The 12075-nt window shown below is 38.1% G+C and overlaps 1 protein-coding gene across 1 annotated transcript; it reads right to left on the reverse strand.

Annotated features, from left to right (window-relative positions):
- Positions 1-10580: 10580 nt before the first annotated feature.
- On the reverse strand, positions 10581-11534 carry LOC116646555 (olfactory receptor 56A3). The gene has a single exon (XM_032427389.1). It carries the CDS (start codon positions 11526-11528, stop codon positions 10581-10583), a length of 948 nt encoding a protein of 315 aa, XP_032283280.1. The 5' UTR covers positions 11529-11534.
- Between the last annotated feature and the right edge of the window lie 541 nt (positions 11535-12075).

Consider the following 12075-nt stretch of genomic DNA (forward strand, 5'->3'; position numbering starts at 1 on the left):
AGATGATCGATTGCTTTGCAGCCCCTGCTCAGGGCAGTAGAAAGGAATATCACTTTCAGTTTACCTATAAAATAACCAAAGAAATAAACAGAGTCTACAATGCTGTACCACCTATTTTCTACAGATCCCATGGAGTCCTTACTTTAGTCCAATTTCCCTTTTTTAGGGTAAAAGGCTCCTACAATTTCTCTCAGAACCAACTATGACTTGGCACTTCACCTGAGAAAAGCTGCAAAGCTATGAATCTCTGCTTCGGAATTGTTCTCAGTAGAAAAGAGCGATGGTATCATTCTTTGGTGTCATCACCTTTGTCTGCCTTTCTCTTTTCTATCACTATTTCATCTATATGTATTATATTTCCTAATTTAGACTCTTCCTGAATGAGGGCTTCTGGTTCTGGCACGTGGACACTACATAAACCAGATGGTAGCAGGAGCCTCCCTGGGATCTTCCCTTCTGTTCAGGAAGAGGGGGCAGGGTTAGAAGAGTAAAGTAGAGCAGGATTATCTCAATCCTAGGCAATACTCAGGGGCAATGCTAGCATGGCCAGTGAGGTGAGGGTGATATCTAACCCAAGATTCCCTTTGGTAGACATAGAGACAAGTTCAAAGCAAAAGAGGTAGAGTCTTGCCCAGTTATGTCCCATCATCTGAAGCATAATGGCAACCCCAGTCCTGGCACTCAGACCTTGTGAGGTGAGAAAGAGAGAACTGTGTTCAGCCTCTTCTCCAGCTCCCTTACTCCTACTTCTGGTACCTAGAAGCTTCCCACAGCATTTCCCCTTTACTGCTGCATATACTCAGATGAAGCCTATACTCACCCAGTGAGTTAGTTAGATTTTCATGTTCTTATTATGCCCTGTCATTAATAATAAATGTTTGAAGTGTCCATTCCTATTTCCAATTAAGCCGTTGCACTGTGGATAGTAGAGGAAATGGTATGTCCATAACATGCTAGCTGCGTGGCCCATTTTTGTACAATGGCCATAATGAGATGACCCTAGTTTAAGGATAATATTAAACTCTCATTTAATCATAATTTTTCTAAGAGTACACTTAAGACCTGAAATAAATTTCTCTCTGTTCTAAGTCTAGAAACATTTGTTCTTCAAATGTATATGCTCTTTATTTAGAAGCACCCTTTCCGCAAAAGTTTTCCTCAACTCTCTCCTTGTTCACTGCTACTCCTGTATTAGATTTTGTCTTCTCTGTTTTCTTCTCCACCTTCCCTCCTGAAAATATGTGCCTTAGCCTCTAGGTTCAGATGGCTAAAATAGTCTTAGCCTCTGTGTGTGGGGAGGGAAGAGACAGGATGGACCTTAGGGCCTTAAAAATAGCCTCTGGAGCCTCTGAAGGGCTTGGATAGGTGGTGCAGTAAATAGCCATAAATAGCAACAGTAGAGTGCAGCCTCCTCAAGCTGGTAGGTCAGGTTTGGAGGCAGGAAAATCATGAAGATGGGAATGATGAAGTGTGTCGGCCTCCAGGTATTTAATATTCAATATAAGCAGGGAGAAGGAATTCTCCTGGTAGAACTGTAGCAGGCCTGGTGCTGCAGATTCCGATTCTACCAATTTCTTCAAATCTGGTGCATCACTGCTTTGAACCATGGGGCTTGAACTCATGACCCTGAGATCAAGACCTGAGCTGAGATCAAGAGTTGGATGCTTAACCGACTGAGCCACCCAGGTGCCCCTGTATCACTGCTTTTATGTAGGAGCAAAGTTTTTCTACTATAAGTTCTACCCTTCCCATTTAGAATAGCTGAGATCAGGGTGAGTGTTCTTGAATTAAATCTATATCTTCATTATTGCTTATGGCAGCTAGAGACCTGGAGTTGATTTCCTTAACTGCAATTCTGGCCTCCTACAGAAGATTGCCGTAGAAGCACCAGATGGCATAGGATCAGTAATCCCCAATGCCTTGATTACTCCCTCTTGGCCATACCCTCTCACCCTGCCTTGTCTCCCAGTGCTCTTTCCTGCTTCTCTCACTGGGACAGAATAGTTTTTCTATTATTCATGTTACCATGCTCCCCAGAAGACTGGATGTGGAGTCAATTCCTTATTTTTGGTTCATTGATCCAGGAAAAAGAACATAATGACCAATTGGAAATGAAGCAGATGAGTTTATAGGAATAGATGTATTTCTTTAGGGTAACTGGAATCTGGCTGCAGGTAAGTTTGTATGGTCTGACTAACAGGATAAATCAGTTTTGTCTGGATTTATGTTTGAATCTATAGCTGTTACTTAATTCTGCGTCTGTCCTCTGGACTTTCACTCTTTTGTCACCCTTTGTTAACAAAACCTAGTTCCAGGCCCCAAATGTATCTTATGTGGAAGAATGGTATTCTTATAGACCACATTTGGAGATATCTGGATATTCTGATATTCTTTGCTGACTAGTGACATTGACTCCAAAAAAATTAAATCACCTCACTGGTTTAAGTTAGGGGTCAGAGCAAGAGTGATAATCTAACCTGAGTCAGGGAGGTAGGGGTTGCTGGAAAGTCCTAGTCTCTGATAGAAGCATCTATGTTACCTAAGCTGGGAACTCTGGATGTGTTCATTATCTCTGTCCTTAATCATTCCATCCTGAAGTTTGAAAGATCAATTTACTAAAGAATCTCTAAAGGAAATTCGATGGGGAGTATTGAAAAGAAAATAAAAACTGTAAATTTGAGCTTACCCAGAGCCAAATGAATGGAATTTCCATAAATAAACAAAGTTATAGATGCCATTTGCCAGTACAAAAAGTGAACTCATGTTAAGCAAAATAGAGCAATGTTTAGTTTTCCAGAACTCTAGACCTGTGTTGTGCAATATAGTATACATCCAGTCCATGTGTGGCTATTGAGTGCTTGAAATGTGGCTAGTCAGAATTAGAACGTGCTGCATGTGTAAAATGTACTTGATTTTGAAGACTTAATGCAAAAACAAAAACAAAGAATGTAAAATAGCTCTTTAATGGTTTTTCATATTGATACATGTTCAAATGATAACACTTTGGATATATTGAGGAAAATAACATATTATTAAAATTAATTTCATGTGTTTCCTTTGAGTTTTTTTAAGGTAGCTACTAGAAATGTGAAATTATGTATGTGGCTCACAATGTATGTCTATTGGAATTGCTGCTATAGATTACATAGCAAATATGGAAACTGATAATGTATTAGGCAAAATAGAGGAACAAATTTATTTCTTCCAATTTCAAAATCTGCTTTCAAATATTTACAATTACCTTACCTTCTTACCTCTCAGGAAAGACAGGGAAGCTGGCTCTAGGAGGGCCAAACACTCATTAGGACCACTGCCATTTTGTTGATAAAAATTGGCTTATTTTGGGCATCCTCAGAGCATGGAAAACAAAGTGTCACTGAACATGTCACTCAATGTTCTGAGATAAGCCTTAGCATGACAGCCATATAAAAATTTATCTCAGAAGTGTCTTAAATTCTCATAACTGGTTAGGGTGTACCAGGCCAGGAGTCCATGTGAACCTGCAGTCTGGGTTTGTGACTGACGGAGAATCCACATGGAATCAGATGAAGACAGCAGTTGCTACTATCCCTCACCCTTTGTAGTAGTGTTGGACCAAAATTGCTGACTCATGCAATTTCTTGTTCTTATCCCAACCACCTGCCTGACATTAGGAGACTTTTTCATACCTTCTTGTCTCAAAGTGTATTCTTTTTTAGACTTCTCTAAGATGCTATTTCCTATATAAATGGTAGTCATGACTCTATTGAAGTCTTTAGGTATTTCACGGTGATGCATGTAGTCCTGATTTCTCCTTTGCTAGTGATGTCATCTCTTGAAAGAGGGACAGGGACATGCATTTGTGTAGGGCCTATGGCTGATCTGCTCTAGCAGCAGAGCCTGCATATGTGTCTTGGTATAGTGGGTAGTAGTAGTATTGTAGATAGCTGTAGATTCAGACTTCATAATTTCAAGGCATGGCTTCACCACTGTGATTTTAATAAAGACTTTACTTACCTTTGCCTTTGTTTCCTCATCTGTAAAATTGGACTAACAATGGTGTTTTATTATAAGGAGGATAATCATGTAATTTATCAGCCTCTTTGGGAAACTACTAAGAGTGTGTAAGGGCTTAAATGGGAATTATTCAAGGCAAACAGGAAATATGGTCATTCTACTATCATCCTACTTACAGGATTTTTAACAGGATGGATGGGTTTATATTTATAAAGTACTTAGGAGGGGATTATGCTAAATGAAATAAGTCAAGCAGAGAAAGACTATTATCATATCAAATGACTTCTTAAAAAAGGAGGGAGAAACTGCTGGGAATTTGACTGGGATTGCTTTGAATCTAGAGATTAATTTTGGGGGAGGGTTGACATCCTTACAGTGTTAAATTTTACAATCAATCACTACATTTCTGTATTTTATTTAGTTAAAAAAGATTTATTTATTTTAAAGAGAGAGAGTGTGTGTGGGGGGGAGGAACTCTTTTCTTTTTGATAAGTCTGGCCAGGGGTTTATCAATCTTGTTAATTCTTTCAAAGAACCAGCTCCTAGTTTCATTGATCTGTTCTACTGTTCTTTTGGTTTCTATTTCATTGATTTCTGCTCTGATCTTTATTATTTCTCTTCTCCTGCTGGGTTTAGGCTTTATTTGCTGTTCTTTCTCCAGCTCCTTTAGGTGTAGGGTTAGGTTGTGTACTTGAGACCTTTCTTGTTTCTTGAGAAAAGCTTGTATTGCTATATACTTTCCTCTTAGGACTGCCTTTGCTGCATCCCAAAGATTTTGAACACTTGTGTTTTCATTTTCATTAGTTTACATGAATTTTTTAAATTCTTCTTTAATTTCCTGGTTGACCCATTCATTCTTTAGTAGGATGCTCTTTAGCCTCCATGTATTTGAGTTCTTTCTGACTTTCCTCTTGTGATTGAGTTCTAGTTTCAAAGCACTGTGGTCTGAAAATAGGCAGGGAATGATCCCAATCTTTTGGTACCAGTTGAGACTGATTTATGACCTAGGATGTGATCTATTCTGGAGAATGTTCCATGCGCACTAGAGAAGAATGTGTATTCTGTTGCTTTGGGATAGAATGTTTTGAATATGTCTGTGAAGTCCATTTGGTCCAGTGTGTCATTTAAAGTCTTTATTTCCTTGTTGATCTTCTGCTTAGATGATCTGTCCATTTCAGTGATGGGGGTGTTAAAGTCCCCCACTATTATTGATTTGTTGTCGATGTGTTTCTTTGCTTTTGTTATTAGTTGCCTTATGTAATTGGCTGCTCCCATGTTAGGGGCATAGATATTTACAATTGTTAGATCTTCTTGTTGGATAGACCCTTTAAGTAGGATATAGTGCCCTTCCTCATCTCTTATTACAGTCTTTGGTTTAAAATCTAATTTGTCTGATATAAGGATTGCCACCCCAGCTTTCTTTAGGTGTCCATTAGCATGGTAAATGGTTTTCCACCCTTTCACTTTCAATCTGGGGGTGTCTTTGGGTCTAAAATGAGTCTCTTGCAGACAGCATATCAATGGGTCTTGTTTTTTTATACAACCTGATAGCCTGTGTCTTTTGATTGGGGCATTTAGCCCATTTACATTCAGGGTAACTATTGAAAGATGTGAATTTAGTGCCATTGTATTGCCTGTAAGGTGACTGTTACTGTCTATTGTCTGTGTTCCTTTCTGGTCTATGTTGCTTTTAGGCTCTCTCTTTGCTTAGAGGACCCCTTTCAATATTTCTTGTAGGGCTGGTTTCGTGTTTGCAAATTCCTTTAGTTTTTGTTTGTCCTGGAAGCTTTTTATCTCTCTTTCTATTTTCAATGACAGCCTAGCTGGATGTAGTATTCTTGGCTGCATATTTTTCTCATTTAGTGTCTGAATATATCCTACCAGTCCTTTCTGGCCTGCCAGGTCTCTGTGGATAGGTCTCTTGCCAATCTAATGTTTCTACCATTGTAGGTTACATATTTCTTCTCCTGAGCTGCTTTCAGGATTTTCTCTTTGTCTCTGAGACTCGTAAGTTTTACTATTAGATGTCAGGGTGTTGACCTATTTTTATTGATTTTGAGAGGGGTTCTCTGTGCCTCCTGGATTTTGATGCCTGTTTCCTTCCCCAAATTAGAGAAGTTCTCACTATAATTTGCTCCAATATACCTTCTGCCCCTCTCTCTCTTTCTTCTTCTTCTGGGATCCCAATTATTCTAATGTTGTTTCATCTTATGGTATCGCTTATCTCTCAAATTCTGCCCTCGTGATCCAGTAGTTGTTTCTCTCTCTTTTTCTCAGCTTCTTTATTTTCCATCATTTGGTCTTCTATATCACTGATTCTCTCTTCTACCTCATTTATCCTAGCAGTTAGTGCCCCTATATTTGATTGCACCTCATTAATAGCCTTTTTGATTTCGACTTGGTTAGATTTTAGTTGTTTTATTTCTCCAGAAAGGGTTTCTCTAATAACTTCCATGCTTTTTTCAAGCCCAGCTAGTATCTTTAAAGTGATGATTCTGAACTCTAGATCTGACATTGTACTAATGTCCGTATTGAGTAGGTCCCTGGCAGTCGGTAGGCAGTACCTCTTTTTTAAGAATTAAAACATTCACTAAAATCATAGAGCATTGCCAGTAAGCTCACCTTCATATATACAAAATAAAGCACAGAACATTCAAGCAAGACTTACAATTACATAGAAAAAAAATGTAAAAAGATGTAAAATGTAAAAGAAAATGTAAACAAATATTTCATTAATAACCAGAAAGTTTGAAAACTCTCTCTGACAAAGGACAGTGTGTCCTGAGTCCTGGAATTAGATTGCTACTCTTTTCCTAGGTTCTACCAGATGCAGCAAGATCTGAACTTCTGTGAATTGTTTCAGCTTTTCCCCATGTGACACCTAATCTAGGCATGCTGGAATAATAAAGTAATTATTTGATTAATATTTTGGAATGCAGAAGTCTTAGTATTGAGTTATCATTTCTATTAGACTACACTGTGATACATTTTCTCTGGATTGTACCTGTTTTTAATGAAGGACCTTCTGTTTTTCAGACCCAATATCTTCAGTTAATACAATTGTGTTACTTCTTTGGCTCAAACTGAAGTTCTTATTACAATATTCTGTCTAGACCTTCAAATCCTATTCTAGATTTGGGTCCTGACTTTCTGCCGAGTGGCCACCTTCTCAGAACTCGACCTTAGGTTCTCTTTGGCTATGTCCTTCTTGGATCTCTGTCTCACCCAGGCACGGACCCTTTGCCGTTATAAACATGGACCTTGCCTATCTTGCTCACTACTGCAACCGTAGCACCATAACAAGGATTTGTCTATATTAGGTGTGAATGCATATTTTGCAGATAATATGATGTTAACTGTAAGCCTGAAGTGTCATGACCATTCTCTGTATGTGCTCTGCATTGTTCTCTTGGCCCAGTATCCAGTGTCAGTTGGGTCTGCCCTCAGATATCTGTCTCACTTTACCAGGTCATTGAAGGAAGGGTCCAATTATGGGTAATGTGTGAGTAAACAGAAAAGTCTTCCCAAGAAAGTCTGAGCTTTAACATTTCCTAGATATGGCTATTTGGTTTGAAGAGACTGATTTCCTACTCATATGTTTTACTGAATAATTATAACACCTTCACTATTAAACATTCCATCTAAAATATATTTTATTAAAATAATAGAGCACAAAATAAATATTCATATGTACATGTAAATAGTGTTAAGAATAGTTTAAAGAATTACAAAGTATAATTATTATCATCTACCTTTTGAGAAACCTTTGACACTAACCCCTAGCACTAATATTTCTGCCTTATCATGAGTAAAGTCTCTATTTACATTTTTCCTTAGGTTCTGTGACTTCCAAGGTTTATACATGGCTCTATTTCAAATCTGTCACTGCAGGATTTGAGGGCTCTGTGTTGTAAGAAGCCAAAAAATGAGACTTCTCTTATTTTACTCTTCTCACATTGGTGTCTAGGACATAAGCACTCATGTAATGTAGCATGTTAGGACAAAGACATTATTATTCATCCTCTAAAACACTGTCTTCCTTTTCTCCATGTGGAAGAACATAAGAAAGAGAAAAATCACAGCCATGAAGAAAGAATTTGGCTTTAGCTCTTTTCCAAGAAGGATACATTTTTCCTCAATTCAATTGCTCTCCTACCCATTTTTCATTTACCTTTGAAGCCATATATCTAGTGCCGATCTGATCCATACAGCACCTATTAGCTACATGTGGCTATTAGGCACCTGAAATGTGATCATCCTGAGTGAAATATATTGTAAATGTAAAACATACACTGGATTTTGAAGACCTAGTACACAGAAAGAATGTAAAATATGTTATTAGTACATTTTCTTATATTTATTATGTGTTGAAATTATAATGTTTTAGATATATTGGATTTAGTAAAATATATCATTAGGATCAATTTAACCTTTTATATTTTAAGGTGGCTATTAAAACATTTAAAATTAAGTGTGTGGCTCACATTGGACAGCACTGTTCTAGAGGAGATCCTTATTAGTATCAGTTATTGGGATAAAGCCGTCATTAATCTGTTCACCTTGTTTAGGAAATGAACCTGTCAATACCGCTTTTTTGTGTTAATACTGTTTTGATGGGAGCCATAAATGTGTAAAAGTTGCATATAAACACAACACTGCAAAGCTTTCAAAAAATATATGTTTTAAATATAAAGATCTTACCAGTCTATTTTGGAAGACAAGGCTTATGTCAAATTTTCTCAGTCTTGGGTGGTACATGCTTTAAATCCCCTGATGTAGCCTTTTGTGCATTCTGTGTTCAAGTTTCCTAACAGCTAAGTGGGGAGATCTGGGTTTGTTGTACAGTGTGACCATGGTAGAGATTAGTCCTGAAGGTTTTTGGTCCCTTTTGATGAGTAGATGTTAATATATGATAGTGTTAAAACTGGTAGACTTTTAATATTCCCTAAGAGATTGTAGCTTAAATTTACCTTAGCATATTATATCTTCATATTTATAAGACCTTCCTGTTGGTATTACACACACTTTAAACCAAGTCATTTTTCTTATGTTGAAATGTGTGAGAGAATGAGATTTTGGGGAATTCTTTCTGAGGTGCCAAAGAAAAAGGGCATCTATGGTATGAACCTAATTGGATCTGGACATTCTGTTTTTACTTTTGAGAAATATAGTATTCCCAGTTCAAATGCTGATTATGTGCTTTTAGCTATTGCTTCTTAATTATATGAGTATATGTTTATTACTCAAATGTAGCTCACAGTGATATCCAGGAGCAGAGGAATGAAATAGCAAGTTATTGTTCTTCACTGTGAGACAGAGGTTTGCTGAATGAAAACTTAATTAGTTCAAGGATGAATCAGTGAAGGGTGTAAGACCTAGATTTTGGTGAGACTATTAGTATTGGACTGTTGAGAGATTTTCCTTCCATGGTCAAACAAGGAAACACACTTATAAGTTGTTATTGAAGCACAAAACCTTATATTTAGAAAGAATCTTCTAAAACAAGTTTTTCACTGTTCTGAGGTGTAGTAGATGAGTAATATGACACACAATGAGAACACCTCATTTGTTCCCTAGAACCCACCTTTTTTGTGGTAGTTGTGCAAGGCTTACAGTTCAGACCTTTAACTCTGTATCTAGTGGTTTCTTATATTGCCAGGTACCCTACTCCCTATAAGTACCTTATTCCATTTCTCACTCTCATATTTGTATTCCCCCCAATCAAACTTTGGGTTCCTAACAGCAACAATATTCTATTTTTTTTTGTCTTAATAGCTAACAGAATTCCTAGGGCACAAAGTGTGCTTAAAAATGGTCCAATTAATATGAAAACAATGTTCAGGGATTATGTTTTCCATATTTTAATTATTATTACTGAATCATATATTACAATCCATAAACAATCTTTAACTCATTAGCAGAGCTATGTGTGCATACCATAAACTATGGAAGCCTGGATCCAAAGATAAATGTGCAAAGCACAAACCCATTGGTGAGAACTTAGGAGTCTCTTGAATCTAGTCAAACTCATTGCTAATTGTTGCACAAATGAGAAATCTACGCAAAAATCCTCTCCTCTTCTCATGCCCATTTCCTAATGTCCACCCAATTGCAGACCCAGTTACAGACCAGTAGCAACATTCCATCATTCAGGACTGAAATTTCACTCCTATTCTTTGTCTCCAATGTGTTCCCTTCCATGGAAATAAGAATAAGAATGCATTACATATTACACAACTTTATGCCAAAGTATCCACACTTGTATATTCACTAATATAAATTCATGACATATTAGCAGCTATATATTTAGGAACATAAATTTCTCACTTTAGAACCTGCCTGAAGGAACCCCAGTATTTTGTCAAAACAGGAGAATATGTACGGGAAAAGCAAAAGAGGTAAAGATATTGTTAAAGGAGAAATGAAAGGGAAATTATTATGACACTTAAGTTTATTTAGGAAGAAACAATATCCAATTTACCCATTTTGAGATTGTAACTCATAGATATGAATTTCTGCCCACTCACCCATTGTTGATTCAAAACTCATCCTATATTAGGAAGGCAGAGATCCAGCTGTCCTCACTACCACCCCCTATTCAGTAATCTCTGGATTCCTTGCTTGATCTCCTGGGTTCGCACTCCATAAACAATGGGGTTGAGGGCTGCAGGGATGACATGGTGGAGAACATTGAGCAAGACTGGCACATCAGGGGAAACCTTCTTCTTCACCACATGAGTGAGCACAAAGACCAGAAGGATGGTGCTGAAGAAGAGGATAAGGATGAAGTGGGAGCCACATGTGCTCAAGGCCTTGGCCACAGCACCCTCTGCCTTAAGTCTCAGCACAGCTCGAAGGATGAGGCTGTAGGAGAGGAAGATGAGGATGAGATCAGATCCTAGTAGTGTCCAGCCTCCAGCAAACTGGTAGAGGCGATTGATGGTGACATCATCACAGGAGAGCCTGGAGACATACATATTGGCACAGATGCAGTTCTCAATGACATTTCTCCCACAGTAATTGAGTCGGGATGATAGAATGGGGATAGGCACTGTAGAAATAATATTCCTGGCCAAAATAAAAATGGCAGCCTTGGCTACAAATTGGTCAGTGATGATGGATGGGTACCTCAGTGGGTGGCAGATGGCCACATAGCGGTCATAGGCCATGACCATGAATGTGCAGGACTCCATGGCAAGGAAGCAATTCATGATGTACATCTGAAGGAAGCAGGCATAGAAGCTGATGGACTTGAGGTCAAACCAAAAGATGGCTAGGACCTTGGGAATGACAGTGAGGCAGAGCACGATGTCCAGTAGGGAGAGGATGCTGAGCAGGTAGTACATGGGCTCATGCAGAGAGGCCTCCATCCGGATGGTGATCAGAAGAATACCATTTGCCCCCAGGGCCAGAAGGAAGAGGAGGCTGAGGGGCAGGGAGAAAGAAAGCTGCCAGCTGGAGGACCTGACAAAACAATTCAAGAGGAAGTCTGAAACCTCAATGGAGATGTTGCCATTTGGGTGTGCTGTCATCTTTTGTCATATATTTGTATAGTTTTAATGATCTGTAAAAGTAAGGTAAAAATTAGCTACTGACTCAAGACACATGAATTTTGAAGAATTTGCTTCACTTGGATGAAACCCATGAGTCCTAGCAGGTCATCTAGAGCCATGTGAATTCTTTTGTTCACGCTTTGTGCCATCCTGCTCAGATATTACTATCACTAAGCAGTATAGAGGAGTGAGGTAATATGGTTCATTTATACATTTTTGATTTGTTCAAGTTCTATTTTTAAGAGAACTGTTATGTCTTTGCAGCAACTAAAGAGAAGGAGAAAATTACTTGGAAAACTACTTTGTGACAGGTGAGTCTCTAAATTTGTACTTCAAAATTTGTACTTCTAAATTTGTTTCTTCAATTTTGTATTTTGTTCTTTAATGACCACCTAGACTCACACATGACAATTTAACTATAATAACATGCAGAAATAAGTAGCAGAGTCTGGCACAAAGGAGGAACTCAGGTACATGTTCCTAGTTCTCCATGACATCAGTGTTCTGAGTTTTCAGCTATAGCTGG

This window comes from Phoca vitulina, unplaced genomic scaffold, assembly GCF_004348235.1.
Source record: "Phoca vitulina isolate PV1807 unplaced genomic scaffold, GSC_HSeal_1.0 scaffold36, whole genome shotgun sequence".
In the NCBI taxonomy this organism is placed as follows: Eukaryota; Metazoa; Chordata; class Mammalia; order Carnivora; family Phocidae; genus Phoca; species Phoca vitulina.

Coding starts and splice junctions, on each gene's coding strand:
- LOC116646555 (XM_032427389.1), bottom strand. CDS start 11,528: ATGACAGCACACCCAAATGGCAACATCTCCATTGAGGTTTCAGACTTC.